Source organism: Clupea harengus, chromosome 19 (genome assembly GCF_900700415.2).
Source record: "Clupea harengus chromosome 19, Ch_v2.0.2, whole genome shotgun sequence".
Taxonomy (NCBI): Eukaryota; Metazoa; Chordata; class Actinopteri; order Clupeiformes; family Clupeidae; genus Clupea; species Clupea harengus.
Window position 1 is genome coordinate 12,610,380 of NC_045170.1, and position 19,607 is coordinate 12,629,986.

At 48.7% G+C, this 19,607-nt stretch overlaps 1 protein-coding gene across 2 annotated transcripts in view; it reads left to right on the forward strand.

The window, feature by feature from the left end:
* The first annotated feature begins 710 nt into the window (after positions 1-710).
* pvrl2l (PVR cell adhesion molecule related 2 like) overlaps positions 711-19,607 on the forward strand; it is a 99,127-nt gene continuing 80,230 nt past the window's right edge. The window contains exon 1 of one of the 2 annotated variants that reach the window (XM_031586708.2): positions 711-1,157. In XM_031586708.2, the coding sequence (XP_031442568.1) occupies positions 1,076-1,157 (82 nt within the window). In that variant the 5' untranslated portion in view covers positions 711-1,075. The remainder of the gene's footprint in view (positions 1,158-19,607) is intronic. The other variant, XM_031586709.2, reaches the window with a different exon arrangement.

Here is a 19,607-nt window from a genome sequence, read left to right on the forward strand (position 1 = left end):
TGAGGCAAAATGCGATTAGGTCTATCTGGAATGAAACTGTTCGTGAATCTCCTTGCAACAGTGCAGGCAGTTTATTAATCAGCATGCCATTGGGTAACTGTGCGTGTTGAATTATAATAAATGACAGGGGCTAACCCAGATTCAGTTATGGTAGGCCTACAGATTTTTTAGTGGGCAATATAAATGCAGGCTAAAGTGTCTGTCTATATATAGGGTATATATACTCCGTTTATGGTACTTCAGTGGTGGAATGACCTACCTAGTGCTCATTTGAAAAGTGTCACCTTTTAAAACATCATCTGTCTAATCAGTTAATTTGTTATTATTATTATTAGTAGTAGTAGTAGTGTTGTTAATTGATTGTATTTACTTTAAATCGAGCATTTCTATTGTTTATATTTCTATTGTTTCTTATTGTTTTTTATCTTATGTTTTTCTAATGTTTTGTAATTTGTTTTGGACAATAGCCTATGCTAAATAGTGTAACTATAATTATAACTATAACTAAGTGTAACTTTTAAGTGTAACACATTTCCAAACAAAACAGCCAGACTTTTTTCCAGTATTATCTTATATAGGTAACGTAAGTTTACAATGTGATACTAGTTTAGTGACCATGAGCAAAGACCAGTTAAACAGGGATGAATATACAATTACGGTAATTCAGAACGGTGGTAGAAGTTCCCTAACTTTTCAGACTGTGAAACTGTGACGCCCTTTATGACATCACAATCTCCGCTCCACTCTGAATGGCGCATTCGAACGGATTGGGGAACTAGACGCCGACCACTGTAGCTACTTACAAGAGCGGCTGTATCAGTAGCGCACATAGCGAGGAGGACATACCTGTATGCGCAACTAACGCCCAGTACGGGAAGGGCTTTTAAATGCTTTTATGTCAGAAGCCGACTGTAGGACCGACATCAAGGAAACAAGTCGCCAGTGTGTGGGGCAAAACCACCGCTCTTTGCTGACAGGTTTTGCCCTCGGGTTGTTCACGTTTTCAACAAAACCATTCAGAGGAATATTTGATTATCAGTAGTCTGATCGGAGTAAACTGGACTGTTCAAGAAGAATGTCGAAAGACGGCGCCTCAGATGTCTACTTTACGGCGAGGAGTTGGGCGATTGCAGCCGTAATTGTTATCATGCTTCAAGGTAAGAAAGAAGCAAAAGCACTTTGTTTACACGCTGCTGTCTAGATACCTGTGCGTGTTGTTTCCCTTGAAGTAGTCTACCCGTGGGTATTTATTTCGTCAGTTTCGGTCATTAGCTGGATCGTCTGTTATCCGACAAGTACTCCGTGAAGTCAGCCGTCCCATGTGAATGCACAGCAACTCACAGGGCTGACAATGCCATTTCTTTGGCTGTATCTTATAACAGGCTGTTGCCCGAAAACAGCGTATTATCACAACATCTTTTAACATACCCCGAAGTAGGTATCGGCTACCTTTATCCTGTCTTTCTGTACGCCATGTTACGCAAAGGTGTGGCCTCCCGGGGTATTTAGTCATCGAGCGCGATGGTAGCAGCAGGTGTGATTATTCTTAAACATTCGATGTAGCTAATCCGTTCGGGTTTTTCTCATATAGTAACCAGGCAAGACATCATTAGTAAGATGAATGAAGGAAAACTAAACTCACCGAGCGATCTCTATATGCAGCGCCACAGAATTAAACAGGTTTTAAGTGGCTGTTCAATGGATGTTGTTACAATATAAGAATCGGTAGAAAGCAACAGGATGTTGTCATTGGCACCGCTCGGACGTCGCAACGCTGATATTAGTCTACTGATTAGATAAATAGCCATCTTCCTTAGAATGGATGGCTACGTTTAAAAGTTGGAAGAATTTTTTGTGTAATGACCGCCGAAATTATTAAAATATAAATATATTTTAACTACGTAATAACGAATTTGTTACCTTATTTATTTGATACTGGTAGTGGAACTGTTGAGACTTGATGCCAGACGATCAAACGACACTGCATAGTTCCACAGGTGCATGTGAAGACTAGGCTACTGATGTTTTAAAAACATAAATATCTGTTGATTTCATCTGAAATGAGACAAGATGAGAAAATTAAGTTGGTCATATGAACAAAGTTTTAGGGGTATTTCTTTTCCAGAAACCACCCCTTATCTCGTACCAGTCTGACTGCATTCCTTCATCTGTTAGAGAATCGGTTGGTGGCTACATAGTTCTGGTGGCTATGATTCATTACCATCAGTCTCCCTCAAGTTATCCCTAGTTTGTTTATATAGGTCAAAGTGGTTGGTTGTCATGGAGATCCACAGACGTGGGGGCATTGTGGTTTCCATCTTGTATGTTAGATGTTGCAGGCACATAGTTGGGGCCACCCTACCACATTGCCATTTCTATTCTTGCTGTCCTCTGCCTACATTCTCTCAAAATTCAGATTAATATAGAACCTATTCAGCCCCTAAGATATCTAGGGAGACACTCTGTGGGCTTTTTCAATTTATACTGTCTCAGCCACAAGGCCTGTGTGCAGAGTTGCTTGCTGGAAGACAATGGGCTGTAGTTTCCATTTAACTCATGGATTAGGATGAAACTGGCACAGAGACGGGAACTCTCTCTGTCTGTTCCCCACGCACACCCACAGAGGGGAGGGAGATGGGAGCCCTCGTTTCAATGAATGGCCATTCTCCTCAACCTTGCCTTTTTTTGTTGCCGAGGCTCCGGCGCTTTTGTTGCTCCTGCTCTAGCCACTGGTGAATTCAAAGGCAGCTCGCCCCACCTCTCTCACCCTCAGCTCGGGGCCTCATTGTTTATGGAGGCCAGCGTGTGAGACTCCAGCAGCAGGAGAAAAAAAAAAATCTCTTTCTGTGAAAATGTTTAAACACCCGCAAAAAAAAGAGGAAAAAAAAAAAAGAGAGCCATTGCCTCACCCGACCACAAGCGCTCACCACTGGTTCCCGTTGTGTTCCCCTGGGGAATTTTTTGGAGTCGAACAGTTTCTTGATGGAGGGTTTTAATTTGAAAAAAAGGGGGACAAAAAAAATCTTGCCGTAATAAGTTCCTGCTGTCTCATGCAGAAGTAAATGAAACCACAGCAGGCTCATTGCACTGCTCACTGAGATACTGAGAAGAAGGGAAAAAACCAACTGTGCAACAACATGCATAACGCAGAGAATGACCAGAAAGAAGGCGGTGTCATTTCCAAGAACAGTGGGGCTTTTTAAAGTAAGGTAAAGGCTGAGAATCTATCAGCATGTACGTGCATTCTGTAAATAATGCAGGTCATTCAATTCACCCAACCCCTTGCCCCTCTCCCCCCCCACACACACTTTCCTGCCCCCCGAGGAGAGGTTCCTGCCTCATTGAAGGGCCGTGTCACAGAGGACAACTGTTAGCAGGGTTGTAAGGGGCTCCTGACTCCCACCAGTCTTCTGTAGATAAAACCCACATTAAAGAGATGGATTTGTGTGTGGGCCCAGCCAGCGGCCTTTCTCCTCACCCATCCACCTTCCGTTAGAGTCCAACACTTGTTTCTCTCTCTCTCTCTTTTCTGTCTTCCTTGACATTTCTTCGCTCTCCTTCACTGCTGCAGCCCTGGTCATTTGCGTAGGTGATGCCAAATCCCTGTGTGTCTGTGGCTCGGCGGGGATCAATGTGGCATTGTAAGGCCACAGGAATCATTTGAGGAATGCTTTTGGCAGGGAGAGCAATGGGTTTCTGGTTGGAAATACATTCAAAATGCAAAATGGCTTTCTGATTGTGTTACCCTCATGCACAGATAGACAGTAAATAGCCTTTGATCCTACTCCCGAAAGTATGCTCACTGTCAACGCGGAACATACTGCTGTTTTAATTGTTTTTTGCCGGGGGTTCGCCACAGGGCAATAAAAACTTAATTTCGCCCCGGATGACCTTGGCAATTTACAATCGTGTTAGCAGCTTTGTCGACGATAAATCTACGTGCTCCAGGAAGAGATTTGGACTTCCATGACCTCATTTCCCAAGGTCTGGTTTCGATCAAAGATGGGGGGGGGGGGGGGGGGTGTTAGCAGTTGCCCTCACTATAGACTACAGTTGTTTCTGAATAGCAGCTTTGGACAACTATGTTCCTTGGCTGCAACCACTTAGCTGAGTTGGATGGCACAGCAAGGGCATTTTATATGCGCCCCCCAACACACACGTGTGCGCACACACACACACACACACACACACACACACTCGACTCTGCCTTCAGTCTCCGCAGTAGCTCATTGAGATTCAGAAGGGAACCGAGCTGGGAGAAGTTTAGGGGAGTCTGGCAAGCCAGTATTTCAGAAAGCCGTGTGGGTGACAGCGGCACGACAGAAGGTGTTTTCTAGCCACTGAAGTTATGCCGTGTCCTTGGGAGAAGGGAGTAAGTCAAAACATCCAGCACTCCCCCGCCTCCCCAAAGCAAATAGGCTGGAGAGCATCAGCCAGAGGGCCGCATCTGGTCTGGGAGATTGCGCAGACAGGCGCAGCAACTTACCCAGAGAGAAGTTCATTGCTGCTGTTGATGGTATTATAAAGCAAACGAGTCGACGCGTCACCATGCCAACAAACAAACAAACATACAAACAATCGAAAGCCACCTGTGGAATGGCTTGTACCTGCGGTGCCCTCGTCGGCGCTTGACCTTTCGGCAAATGGCTCTCCTGCCGCTCCTCCAGCTGTCACGCTGCATTCCTTTCTGCTTTGTTGTGATGCTGAACATCTGGAGGGTGAGGTTGCGACTGCAGAGGAGCAGACCCTGGGGAGCCATCAGGGGCTCACATTGCACAAACGTTAGCCTTACCACAGGGGCGGCAGCTCTCACAGGAATCTCAGCGCAGGGCCAGAGACGTGCGCGGACCCCCCCCCCCCCCCCCCCCCCCCCCCCGCCGCACTATGAAACACATGATAATGAGGCATGGTGTTCACAGAATCACACCCTTAGAGACGGAGACAGGGAGGCACCACTGCGAGGCACCCACACACACACACACGCACACACACACACACATACGCCTAATCCCTCATATAAATACACTAGGAAACACACACAAAGACAGACACACGTACACACAAATACTATGTACGCCCTCATACACACACACACACACACACACACAAGAGATGGCACTGAGACTCTGGCCAGTCAGCGGCTCTTCAGTACTGTGGCTGAGCTTCAACAGGCCCTGGGTTGGCCTCTCTCTTAGTCCCCGGCTATTCTAGGAGCTTTATGGTGGTAGAGACTGTACTGCATCTCAGTTAGTATGCAAGACAGTAGGGGAAGTAAGAGAGAGAGAGAGATAATGAAAAAAAGAGAGAGAAACTCTGAATCAAGCAGCTGTCACACACATGCATTCCTCTGTGTATCTGCTGGATTAAGGAGCTTTCAGAGGCAATTTGGGCACTTTGCAGAAATGCTGATTTCAGAAATCCCCTGTTTTCTATGTGCCTTTCTCTTTTTCTCCCTCTCTCACTCTCACACAGACGCCGACACCAATACACACACACACACACAACTGTCTCCACTGTGAGCCACTGAGTCGTGACTGTGGTACTCTATGAGACACCCAACCAAGCCTTTGAACACTCCACACCCTCTACTGTGCCACACTCTGCAGTGGAGATGGGCCATGCGCCGTGGCACCATGTTGGAAATGGGGGCTGTTAGTGTGAGGCGGGCGGTTCTGATGGCACTGCACGCCTGGCAGCAGCAACAGCAGAGTGCCAGAGCTGGGTGCCATGTGAGGGGCTGCGTTATGGGGCGAGGCCTGGCACGCACGCCTGCTCAGTGTTAAAGGGGAAGAAGAGAGAGAGAGAGAGAGAGAGAGAGAGACGGGAGGGAGGGAGGGAGGTGGGGGGGGGTTTAGGCTTAGTAACGACATGGCAGGGATTCCAGCGCCAGCTTCAGTGCTGTGACTCACAGACGGAGAGAGAGAGAGAGAGAGAGAGAAGTGTAACACATCCAGCCAGAGGGGGTGTTATGGCTGGCCTCTCAGAGGGGTCATGAGGAATTGTGTGTGTGTGTGAATGTGCGTGTGCCTATTTGTGTTTATTCATTTCAATGTGTAGACAATGTGTGGGTGTGGAGGCATTTATATCTTTATCTGTAGGTATTTGCATGCATTTGTGTGCGCATGCCTGTGTACGTGTGTGTGTGTGTGAGAGAGAGTGTGTGCTGTGAGTGTGTGTGTGTGTGTGTGTGTGTGTGTGTGTGTGTGTGTGTGTGTGTTATGTGCTGATAAACCAGCTTCACAAGCATTCCCTCTGAACGCCTGCAGGGCTTAGACTTAGTGCGGGTGTTTGACATGAGGACATTTTCCATCTCTGGTCGAAGATGTCGAGATCATGCTGCTGGAATTTCCAATGCCCCTTTGCTTGCCAGAGCAGTGCCGACTGTTTTCCCCGTATGCTGCTGGTTCCCTGATTGCTTTAGAGTGTGTGAGTGTGTTTGCTTTGTTTTAAATGGCTGTCTGAATGCCTCAGGAAGAGCTTTGGTTTATGGCCATCTACTTGTGCATTAAATGGCTTGTATGCCATTTACGTATGTGTTTATCAGACTGTGGATGAAAACAGAGGCTGTGTGTGTGTGTGTGTGTGTGTGTGTGTGTGTGTGTGTGTGTGTGTGTGTGTGTGTGTGTGTGTGTGTGTGTGTGTGTGTGTGTGTGTGTGTGTGTGTGTGTGTGTGTGTGTGTGTGTGTGTGTGAGAGAGAGAGAGAAAGAGAAGGTTTGGCAGACGAACCTCTCTGTGTGTGGAGGTTTTGAATCAATACAGGTTACCCCACTGGTTCCTGCATTCCATTACCTTATATGGGCAGCAGAGCAAGACGGTGCAATTACTGTGGGCTGCGAGGATATTTCACATGATGGTTCCCTCCGTTACACACTCCTTCTCTTCCCTCTGTCTCTCTGCCTCTGTCGCTCTCATTTGCCTTCTCCCTCCATTTCTATCCCTATGTCATCTATCTCCTCCTTTCTTCCCTTCTTTAGTTTGTTCTCCAAACCCCTTTTTGTCTCCCTCTCTTTCTCTCCCTCCCACCTCCCACCCCCCACCATCTCTCTCTCCTCGGTGTCTCATGACACTGTTTCTACTCATCAACCTAACTTCTTTCCTCCCTCCATGCCTGAAATCATCCTCCTCCTCTTCCCACCTCCATTCCTCTCCTCCCCTCCCCTGCCCTTCCCACCTTCGTGTTTTCGATGTCATTCTTTCCCGGCTGAAAGAGCACGCTGATAAGCCTTTTCGAAAATGAAACCAGGGGAAAGTGTAACACAGGTTTTTTCCGCTTTTTAGCAGTCAAATGGCAGCCAATAAAGGCTCCATGGTAATGCTCCCGGCCGGCATTGACGACCTCAAAGTGGCTGGACGTCTTCCCAGTCGCCAGTGTTCAGGAATTGGTTCCTATCGATCGCCTGGGCTGTTGATATTCAGCACAACGCACGTCTGGGATATACCGGAGTGCGGAATGGAGAGATAAACATCCCAACAGCCTAGTCATAAAAACTAGTCCTCCTGCTGTTTTTCTGCCCTCCCCCCCTTCCACTTGTCTCTCTCCTCTGTCTGTTTTACTTCTGAGCTTGTAAAAAGGCTTACCAGAATGATCATTTGTGAAAGCTAAATTGGCTTTTTGCCTTCTATCTCTGGCTCTAAACTCTTCCCACACTCTCTCTCTCCATTTTTCTTTGTCTGTGTCTTTGTCCTTCTTCACACATTTTAAAAAGGAAAAGCACAGAGATTATGCTCCTTCTCTCCCTCTTCCTCCCTTCCGCTCTCTCTCCCTCTCCCTCCCTCGCTCTGCTTATATCTGCTTTTCTCTTTCATTTTTCTGCCTGAAAAAATCCATCTCCCTGCTTTGCTTCAGTGGAGGATGACTGCTGGGAAGGTCACGAGTGGTCATGTTTATTTTAGTTCTTATCTCTAATGGTGACCCCCCTCAACATGCCTCAATCTTCTGATCTCTCTCTCTCTCTCTCTCTCTCTCTCTCTCTCTCTCCCTCTCCCTCCCTTCTCACCAACGCCCTCCTCTCCTCCCCTACTCTTCTCTCTACATCTCTCTGTCCTTTACTCACCCTCAATCACTGCCCCCTCCCTTCACTCCCTCTCTCTCACTCACTCACTGACTCCCTTTACTCACTCACAGACGCCAACACTCCATTTCTATGTTATCTTTGCAATTCAGCTTTCTGTAAGCTGTTCCCGGCGATCTACATTCACTGACTATTTTCCAGTCTAACGGACACCCGTAGCTCTAGCCGTCTCCCCCTCCCACCCCATAACCAACTCTAACCCCCCCTCCCTTCTGCTATTCAACAGACTCCAGCTTGTTGAAGTGATAAATTGGACCCCCGTATTAGCCATGTATGTAAATATTATTCCAAATCAGCCGATTATGTCGCCTCTCTCTCCCGTCTCTTCCCGGCACGTTTTTTTTCCCCCTCATTGTGAGCCTGCAGACGCTGAGTGATCATCTGTCATTCAGACACGCTGGCTGGCATTGGGGTGGCGTGGTGCTGATATCACTGTGGGGAAAGTGTTCATCCTGCTCTTTCTCTTTCTCTCTCTCTCGCTCTCTCTCTCTCTCTCTCTCTCTCTCTCTCTCTCTCTCTCTCTCTCTGGCTTTGAAGGCACCTGTTGCTTTGGTTTTCACCTTTTCCAGTCTCTTGATTTGTCTTGATTTGTCACTCACTCTCTTCTCTCTTTTGTCGTTGGTGGGGTCGGGCGGGTGCCTTTCTGTGGGGCAGGTGTCGGCGTTTGTGGTCAGTTTCAGGTTGATGTGTCTTTTTGTGTGAGAGGCTTTTTTGTGTTTGCTGGTTTGGGTGTGGTTGGGAGAAAGAGAGGGTCATAGTCACCCTCCCTAAACACACACACACACACACAGACACTCTCTCTATCTCTCCCACCCCCACCCCCTCCCAGACACACACACACACTCTTTCCCCCCCCCCCCCCCCTCCCAGACACACACATGCGTGCACTCATACAATAAACAATACACACTCAGCCCCTCAGTGCGTCTACCCATAAGTTGTTTCAGTGTTGTGCTGGAGGAAATGACATCATTTCTGGGTGTCTGCTCCCGTATCTGCCCTGACCTGCCCCGACTGGGTCAAATCTCTCTCCTGTGCCTCCCCCTGGCTGCCTGCCAAACTGCAGCCTAGGGGCTCCGGGAGAACCAGGTCATGTTTTAGTGTGGGTACCCATGTGTCTGCTCACACTCCTAATGTGACTGGTCTGGGCTGTATGGGGGACTCATTGTTTATTTATACATGAGGACTCAGTGCACATGTCTAAGGTGTATCATAGAGAGAGAGAGAGAGAGTGTTGTGCAAGTAAGTGACTGTATTTGTCGATATATTGATTTGATACAATGCATATTATTTGAGTTTATGTCAGTGAACTCTTCTGTGTGTGTGCTTGCGCATACATGAATTCGGTTCCCTGTGTTTCTGTGAATACTGCACTATGTGTGTGTGCACTCATGCATAAACTTCTGTTTGTGTTTATTTTTGTGAATACTCTATTATGCATCCCATGCATTTGTGACCCAGTGAACCATGTATGCGTATGCGAGTGTGTGTGTAACCCCCCCCCCCCCTGCAAACACACACACACACACACTCCACTTTAATGACATGTTGTGTTTCCAAGACCACAGGCCTGTAGTCCGCCCCCCTGCTGTGGGCTGTGGCAGGTCATCCACAATCCCATCAATCCCCTGGTGTGAGTAAACACAGGTCTTTGACCGGCCTGAGATTGGGTCCGTCCCCGCTCTATCAGCGCGAGGAAGATGGAGCGCTCCGGTGCTCGGCCGGCGGAACACGGCCCAGTGCCGGCGACCGCCGCGCCGGGGTGGCGTGATTGATGGAGCCACAGATGTGGAGGTTCGCACATTTCGGGAGCACACACACTGCAGGGTGTGTGTGCGTGTGCGTGTGTTAGGGGGTGAAAGCGGGTACTGACATCTCTGGCTTTCGTCGGTATAAAGCACTTGGTCCTATTTGCTGGTCCGAACTGGAGTGCGATTATTTCCGCCTCCCCTTGCCCCCACTGGTTTCTTTTCACATTACATTATGTGGTTGCAAACCATGGTCAGTTTTTGTCATCAACACTTAAGCAACGTGTAGCCTTTATTTATCAATGTTGCTAGGGAACAACAGAACAGAAAGAAAGATGGAAAGCTGCACACTTTCTTCATCTTTTTATTAAATTGGTCATTTTCGCTCAGCCCCAAGTGATGCGAGTTGCCTGGATATGGAGTTTTTTGCGGAGACGGGCGACAATGCAAGATAATTTGCAGCTTTGCTTGCAGAGCATACAGGCATACCCTCGAGCATGAGAATTTGGCTCCATCAGCGGTCATGATTAGCATTTACTTCCTGGTTTTAGATTGGATACTTTCACACCAAATATGAACTGTACTTGAGTTCAGGTGAACCGTACATCTGGAGGACTTTGGTACGATCCTTTGGTGCGCACCGGAGTTCGGAAAACAGACTTCACATTACATGTAATGGAAAGAAATAAATGGCTCAGGCGGACTCCAGTCTGCACCAAAAAAGGCACCCTTAGGGCCTGTGACCACCTGTGTCGAAATCATATTTTTAATCTGCTGAGCACTGAACAATTTCAGTTAGCTAATTAGGGTTGTTAGTTAGCGTAACCAATGCTAATATCTGTAAGTGCTGGTAGATTGTTTTGGTAACCTAGCAACAATAAACGGTTGTAATAAATGCTCTGAAAATGATGTTGTGGGTGCTGCTTGCGCAAAACAAAGGCATTTGGTGGGCTCTGGTTTGTTTTACCCCTTGGTGTGATTCATTTTGGCAGGTATGAACACAGTCATGGTACTCAAGATCGTTGAGAGGAGGTGGTCTCAGTCTACTCCCAAACAGACTCTAAACGGTTCCTTTAGCCAGGTGTGCTTTGCATTCTGGAATGCGGCAGAGCACTCAAACCAGAGCCTGTCCATTTAGAATTTCTCTGACGCAAACTGTATCAGCTAAGCTCATATAGCACAAGTTGCAGCTAGCTGGAGGATGAACCGAGGTTGCACTAGTATTTTCAAGACATTTCCCTTGATGTGCATTCTGCATTCTGTTCTAGGTTTGCCTTGTATATTGCCCAGATAATTACCACGGTTATGAGCAAATGCCAACTCTGCCGAAATAAGAAATAAGCACTAGTCCAGAATACAGGACCTCTCCCTATTTTCACTTGCTAAGCCGCAGAAACATCTGACCTATAAGTGGAGTGAACGCGGGAGTTTCAGGTGATTTGTTCACTTAGATTTTTCTCTGTTACCGCTTTTTGACCTTGGTCAAGCTAACTTTCCACCAGTTTTGAGTGGAACTTTTGTAATCAATGATGTAAGGCAAGATGGCGGATCGCATTGATTACTTGCAAGCTTTTGCTTCCTCTCCAAACTGTAGAATGTCATGCCCATTGATGTCGCCACGGTTTGCCATGGGAAAATGCTCCAAGTTTACAAACTCATCAACCGATTCGGATCAGAGCAAAACAAAACTATAGGTGTGAAAACGCCATTAATGTCATCTGTGTCGTGGGCCCAGGCAGTGCAGGTTGACGAGAGACAGATATGGGCTCCATGTTCTGTAGGTAATGGGCAACATTGCATAGAGTCACAATGGAGTTTGAGAGGCAGTCGGTAAAAGGGTGAAAATATGGAAAATGCAGTGCGGCGGTGGAGGATGGGGTGTTTTTTTCTTCTTTCTTTTCTTTTCTGTACTGCAGAGGAAAGGTAGACCATGAGCCCAGGAGAAGTAGACGATGCCTTTGTCATATTTCACGCCTGAGGCAAAATCAGTGGGAAATAAATGGAGGTCAGGGATGTGGTCTTTTGAAGGGAATCAAAGTGCTGGAGAAAACCAGTCAGATGGTAAAGAGAGGTGCTTCCCACAAGCCTTCCTTGCCTTGCTGTGCATTCATGTGGATTTCAGGTTTAACAACAGTTGGGTCAATCAAATGTCTTCTTATGAACCTCTTCGTAAATTGTTTTCCCTGGGGAGGCATTCGGTTTGGGAGAAAAATTGTTTTTCTTCAGACTTATTTCTCAACAAACAGTCCAGCGTTTGCTGTGATTTTATTTATTTATTTTTCTAAACTGCATTTGAATGGAATACCATTGAGCCCTAATGGAGATTGGGTGATGGAAAAGGCCTGATAAAATTCCACCCCCTGACGCAGTGGCACAGGGAAATGTCAGTGCTTCTTCTGTGCCTATGGTTGAAGCCATAGCCTAGTTCAGGAGGGGAGGGGGCCACTTGTGGATCCTGAGCATTACGTGATAGCCATCAGTCTGTCACAATTGTGTGTGTGTGTGTGTGTGTGTGTGGCGGGTGAAGCGGTTGATTTGGAGTCAGAACCGCTGAGGTTAAGCATGTTTTGGGCCACACATAGATCTCTCGAGGGGGAGAGGCTACCCTAGAGGGGCTCTTGACCCGGGTCTGTCTGCCTCCGGACGTAGGACCGACTCCCAGCGAGCGCTGAGCTCATTTCAACTCTGACGAAAGAAATTATGTAATCTCTCGCTCAATCTCTTACCCCGCCATGGAGTGCGGTGACCTCATGGCCTCGTATTGTTTTGCCCACCCGCAGTCTAATTTTACACACTTGGTAGCAATTTGGTTGCAGATAAGAGCACTGTTTTCCTAAGCCGCAAGACAAAAGGCAGCCAAAAGTCAAAAAGCTGCCTCCATTTACTTACCCCCCCCTCCACCCCCTTCCCCTCTCATTCACTCAATCCCTTCCATTCTCTCACTCACTAACTCACAAACACACTCACTCAAACCCCCACCCCTCTTTTACTTTATCCCTTCCTCTCTCTCTCTCTCTCTCTCTCTCTCTCTCCCTCTGTCTATTGGGAGAAGGGAAGGGCAACGTCAAGATAAGAGATGCCCCAAGATGCCCCAAGATTCTCTATCAGCCCTAATGGAGCCGACTCTCTCTATTGAGCTGAAGGAGGTCCAGTCTGATGGACTGCCTGGCGGGGTGTGTGTGTGTGTGTGTGTGTGTGTGTGTGTGTGTGTGTGTGTGTGTGTGTGTGTGTGTGTGTGTGTGTGTGTGTGTGTGTGTGTGTGTGTGTGTGTGTGTGTGTGTGTGTGTGTGTGTGTGTGTGTGTGTGTGTGTGTGTGTGTGTGTGTGTGTGTAGAGGGTGGGGGTAATCTTGATGCAGACCACATGGAGGTCAGTTTAGTGGAAGTCATAGAGACTAACCTTAAGGTGCCTAGTGATGATGCCAGCTGTTGGAGAGTGAGAGAGAGAGTGAGAGAGAGAGTGAGACAGTGAGTGAGACAGTGAGTGAGAGAGATTGACCGTGGAGGCAAGAGGAGACTGTAGAACACAACTGCAGACTGTGAAACATAGAGCCTGCTGTGCCTGGCTGTGTTCAGTCCAGCTGAACGCGCACGTAGTTCTGTGTTGTGCAATGGGAGGATTGGGATTTCTGTTCCTGCTGTGAGAAGCCCTTCTCTCTCCTGCCCAGACACACACACACACACACACACACACACACACACACACACACACACACACACACACACTCAAAAATCATGTATGTGTGCAGACAGACTCAGACATGATGCAACCTCTGCGCCTGCCTCTCCCCAGTGGGCCCTTGTGGTGTTTCAGGACCCCCACAGTGCCCCCCCCCCCCCCCCCCCCCCCCACCCCCACTCCTGCACTGCTGCTGTGTTCAGCCCTACTCTGCGCGTGGGCGATGCGCGTGCCGGCACTGCTTTCTGGGGGAACTCGGAGCGGAGAGGAGAGGAGCAGAGGAGGGGGGCCATCTGGGCTTGCGTCCACACACATCCACACACGCACACACGCACACACACACACACACACACATAGATACACACACTCGCATACATCCATTGCACACACACACACACACACACACACACACACACACACACAATCACAGACGTTGCGAATCAAGCGTTTCCCTCTGGACCACCCCTCCCCTTTCCCTCCCGCCGCTCACCCCTCCTGCGGCAACAGCGCAGCGACTTTAGCCAGACTTTTGTGCCGGGGAGAAGAGATGTTTGATTGCCAGTCTCTCTCTCTCTCTCTCTTTCTCGCTCTCTCTCGCTCTTTTGGTCTCCCTGTTTCTCTCTCTCTCTCTCTCACACACACACATATACTCTTTCTCTTTTTCTCTCTCTCTCTCTCACACCACCTCACACACATACACATACACACATCTTCTCTTATCTCTCACTCTTTTGGTCTCCCTCTTTAAATCTCTCTCTCTCTCTCTTTCTCTCTCTCTTTCTCTTTCTCTTTCTCTTTCTCTTGCTCTTGCTCTTGCTCCCTGCCCTTCCCACACACAAACCCTCACTGGCATCCCTACTGCGCGTAGAGTTTGTCAGCGATTCATTAATTCGTCATCATCATCATCATCATCATCATCACCATCGTTGCTCTGAGCTTGGGGGCCACCGAGGGATTGCTGATTTCTTTTTTTCCTCTCCTCCGTTTCCTCCCCCTCCTCCCTCGTTCCTCTCCCTCCCTCACTCTCTCTCTCTTCTCTCCTCTTTGAGGCAGAGGGGAAATGGCTGCAGGCAGTGAACAAGGGAGGGAGAGAAAGTGACAGAGAAAGGGAGTGAAGGGGAGAGAGAGAGAGAGAGAGGGAGGGAGGGAGGGAGGGAAGGAAGGGGAGAGAGAGAGAGAGAGAGAGAGAGAGAGGGAGTGAAGGAGAGAGCAAGTGGTGGAAAAAAAGAAGGAAGGCTGTGACGCCAGGCGCGATTAGAGCTATGACACTCCCTGATTAAACACACATTTAAATAGACGCTGCCTTGGGAATAGGGAGGGAGTGGGGGAAGATATAGACAGAAAGAGAGACAGAGAGAGAGAGAGAAACGGAGGCAGAGAGACAGAAAAACAGAGACGAGAGAGAGAGAGAGAGAGAGAGAGAGAGAGAGAGAGAGAGAGAGAGAGAGTTGCTTTCATTGCCTTCACGTTGCTTTGCCTCGTTCTCCAAAGAGGTACTTAAGCTGGCATAGATTATTAATGCCTGGGGTGGAGAAACGGGGCCTTCTGCCGCTGCTCACAGCGCCATCTCATCTCCTCTGCTCCCTCTCTCTCTCCTCACTCCCTCTCTCCCTCTCCTCCATCTTCAATCCGTCCTTTTCTCTTTTACTCTGGTGCTGCCGTCTCCCTCTTCATGTTTAAAACCTACCTCCCTCGCTTCCCTGTCTATTCGCCCCTGTCCATCTCTACCTCCGTATCTCTCTCTCAATGCCTAAAATATATCCCTCTCTCTTTCTGTCTTTCTTCCTCTCTTTCTGTCTGCATTTCTACATATGGCCCACTACATTTTCCATCAATGTCAGTGCTCATCCATGTCCTGTTGGCCCCTATATGCTCAAAAAAGCACTTCAGCTTCTCTCTCTTTCTATACTTCTCTCCATCCTTCCCATCTTCTGGCCTTGTGTATTCATTCTGCTTTTTGTAATGCCCCTCAACTCATGCCATCTGAGTGGGTATTGGTTAGGACGCAGCGTCCCAGGTTGGAGTTGCCCTACTTTCTCTCTCCTGCTGTTTATTTATTCACACGCAGAGGGAGGGAGAGAGAGAGGGAGGGTGAGAGAGAAAGAGAGTCAGAGGAGAAGTGCTCTTCCCTGCGATCGACTCATTTGAGATGAGCATTTTTGACATTCCCGATCATCGTTAGCGTGCTCCTGCCCTCAGATAAAGAGGTTAAATGATCGCAGATTAGCTAGCGGTAGCGCTGGCGCTAACCCACGGGAGCCCCTCCTCTTCCCTCGAGTTTCCCCGGCGATGCAGCCACTGCTCCTGGCTTAGGGAGGACCTCTTCCTATGACAGAAGCGGAGTAAGGATGGGAGCGAGCAGAGCTGAGCAGTCAGCCCATTTCCCCCTGAGGTGCCATAATAGCATTAGCGTCAACACTGCGCCACGCTAACAGATCCAATGAGGGCTAATAGGGCGTCTCGTGACGCCAAACCCTACTGACGTGGGTGACCCTCACCCAAACGCTACACATACTGGCCCGACATGGGAATACGCACACGCACACGCACACGCACACGCACACGCACACACACTCACACACACACACTGAAACCCTATCCCCACCATGTTAACTCACACAGATGTATATTATCACAACATACAGTACATACACATTCTTACAGCATAAACACAAGCAAACCTAAACACATACACATATATCCCTGCCCACACATACACATACACATACACATACACATACACAAACTCCCCCCCTCCTTGCCCACACAAACACACACTCCCACATGCTGCTGGCCCCAGCCGCCGCATGTTAGGCTAGCCAGCCCCTAGAGCGCGCAGAGGCCCCACACACTGTGCCTGGTGTGGCTTGCAAGGGGCCGGGGAGCTTCCTGGAGCCGATCCAGGCCCCCGCACCATAGGAGTGAAGCGCTTTGATGGCTCCATTAGCCTCCGCGGCTACAGGACTTCATTAGGCAGTGCCACCCCCCACATGCCATGGGAACAGGGCGAGCGAAACCAGCCAGACTGCCGAGGACAGTCAGCCAGTGATGAGCACCTAATTAATTAGCTCGCCGGGTGCCAGAGCAGCCAGCATTGTTACTGCCGTAGGAGAGAAGGAGAGATGAGGGAAAAAATAACAACAGCAACAACAACAGCAGCAGGAGCGCAGGAAAAGCGGAAAGGAAAAAAATAAATGGTGGTAAAGAAAGGCTTGTAAATAGCTGACGAGCGATCAGTGTGGGATGGCGTTGCTTGGCAGCGTGGGTGGGTTTTTGACTGACCCTGAATCAGCTGCTGGCGGGAGCGGAAAACGAGTCAAACCAAGCGGCACGGGCCCTTTCACCAGGGCTAATGAGACACAGGTGCTGGCAATGAAAGGAGGAAAGAAAGACAGATTGAGAGAGGAGAGGGGAAAAAAGGGGGGAAAGATGAGGAGCGCTCGCAAAGAGTTGGGGAGGCGGAGAAAAAGACCATGCTGAGGAGGAGAGAAAAAAGAAACACAGGAAGAGAGCTGAGCAAATTCTCTAAAGATGGAAATAAATAAATAAATACATTAAGAATGAAAGAAAAGGAAATGATGAAGGGAAAAGATAGAACGTGATAGAATGCAATAAGAAATCTAGTAAAGGACTCTAAAGAGGAAAAAGCCAGCGAAAGAATAGCAGAAAGAGAGAACGAACGAGGCGAGCCAAGAGGGCACAAAACGCGAGCAGGAGCTGAATAAATCGGCAGACGTTGACAGAGAGGAAGAGAGAGTGAGAGGGAGGAAGAGAGAGTGAAAGAGAGAAAGAAAGAGGAGATGAGGAGAGAATGACTCAGGAAAAGCGCCTCAGAAGGAGAAACACTGGCTAATGGTTGGGGGGCGAAAAACGGAGAAAGCCAGACACAGAATCAGTTGGCACCTTGGAGAAAACAGAACGTTAAAAAATGGAAGGGTAGAAAGCCTGAGACGTGAAAAACGAACGGAAGGGATAAATTATATGGAATGGTAGATCGAGCGAATCTGTTCAATGATGGAGGGAGATTGCTGACAGTTACATGGAAGATAGCAATGCTGATAGAGAGAGAGAGAGAGAGAGAGAGAGAGAATGTGAATGAGACAGCAAGAGAGAAAAAGAGAGCAAGGTGGAGGAAGTAGGAGTGGGATTGCCTTATTATAAATAAATCAAGAAATCTGAGAACAGGAAGGAGGGAGTGTGAACATGACAGTGAGGGTGTCTCCAGCTCTCATTAGCCCAAGTGATGAAGGTGTGTGTGTGTGTGTGTGTGTGTGTGCTTATCCTTAGCCTGTGTGTGTCTGTGTGCTTAAATCTGCCTTTGTGCAAATAAGTGTGTACTTTTGTAACTTTGTGTGTGTGTGGAGGTGTGTGTATGTGCAAACGCGCACACATCTGAGTGAAAGATCAGAGTGTAAGAGAGGAGATAGGGAGGCGATAATGAAGTGGTGATTCCCCATTGGAGAGAGCGATGGGTAGGGTGTGCGTCTGTGTGTGCGTCTGTGTGTGCGTCTGTGTGTGTGGGTGTGTATGGAGAACTTCACTAGGCTCTCTCTACTCCTTGTGAGTCTGCCTATCTCATCTCACATCTCTCACCTGTGTGTCGAATCCTCACCAGCAAGGCCTCGACCTCAGCGCGGAAACATCTAGAAGGAGCCAATCAGCCCTCTTTTCTTCTTCACTCTGCGCTTATTCCAAAAGGAGGGCTTCTCTCCTCTTTTTTTTTTTTTTTTGGACTGTCTGTTTTCTGAAGTGTATCTAAGTCTTTTTTTGGACCAGTAAATAATGATGGCAATAAAGTAATGACTTGTTCTTGATACAGCAGCCAGGACCCTTTATTCTTCATCATGCAGAGCTGAATATGAGAATCACATTGATTTCCAGTCTTATAATCCTGTCCTCACAGGCCCCACTGGAGCATTTGTGATGAAACCGTGCTTGTGAGGAATGGCAAGCTCTCTCCTCTCGGAGTGTGTGGTGTTATTTCGTTTTTTGGAGGTTTGTTCAGCGGCGGTTCTTATCTGCAATCTCTTAAGGTGATGAAAGTAGGCCATCATTTAGCTATTCTTTTGGAGTGTGTGTGTGTGTGTGCTTAAAGAGCAATGGTAATAAGGCAGGCAGTCTGTCTCCCTCATTGCTTTTGTCTCTCTCTCTCTCTCTCTCTCTCTTTGTATCTGAGTCGGTTGGATGGATAGGGTGATTGTTGAGTTTGGGGGCCAGAGGGAAGTGGCTCACGACATCCAGTCCACCAGATAAGATCAGAGAGTGTGACCGGAGCTGGCGCCCCCATCCCCGGGCTTCCTCTCCCGCACTCGCCCGCCCCCCCCGGCCCCGGCCTCCGGGCCCACACGCACGCACCGCCGAGCCTCATTTGTTCAGCGCTTACCTCCCCCACCCCACTCCTCCTCCTCCTCCGTCATCCCCCATTCTCGTCCCCCAAGGCCCTCCCAACCTCCCTGGTCGCCATCCGCACGCTGCCAGGCTAAAGCGACCCACCGCACACCCACATCTTGGCCAAATAGGCCTTGCTTCTCTGGCCCAGTTAGTTTGTTTTATTTTCAGTTCCCTTTTTTTGGGGGTTTGCCCTCATTAAGCCGCAAGCCGTGTGTGTGTGTGTGTGTGTGTGTGTGTGTGTGTGTGTGTGTGTGTGTGTGTGTGTGTGTGTGTGTGTGTGTGTGTGTGTGTGTGTGTGTGTGTGTGTGTGTGTGTGTGTGTGTGTGTGTGGTGAGGTGGTATGGTCTGGTCTGGTCTAGTCTGGTCTGGTGAGTCTCTGTTCAGTCCCAGTGGCATGCGAGTCGTCAAGTGGACGGGCTGAAGTGGACATTGTTTTTGCTGTAAGTCGATACCCCCTCTGAGTACTCTGGCACTGTGGTTGGGGTTTGGGGACAGGAAGGGAAGGGAAGGGAAGGGAAGGGGAAGCAAAGCACATGGGAAGCACAGGCAGCTCACTTCCCTCCTCGAGAGAGGTGCATGCGAAGGTGAAGACGAAGGGGGGGGATGGGGATGGGGATGGGGATGGGGATGGGGATGGGGATGGGGATGGTGGGTGGTGTTGGTGTTGGTGTGTGCACTGTCGCGTGCTGCGCGAGTGCACTGTCGCATGCTAACCTCC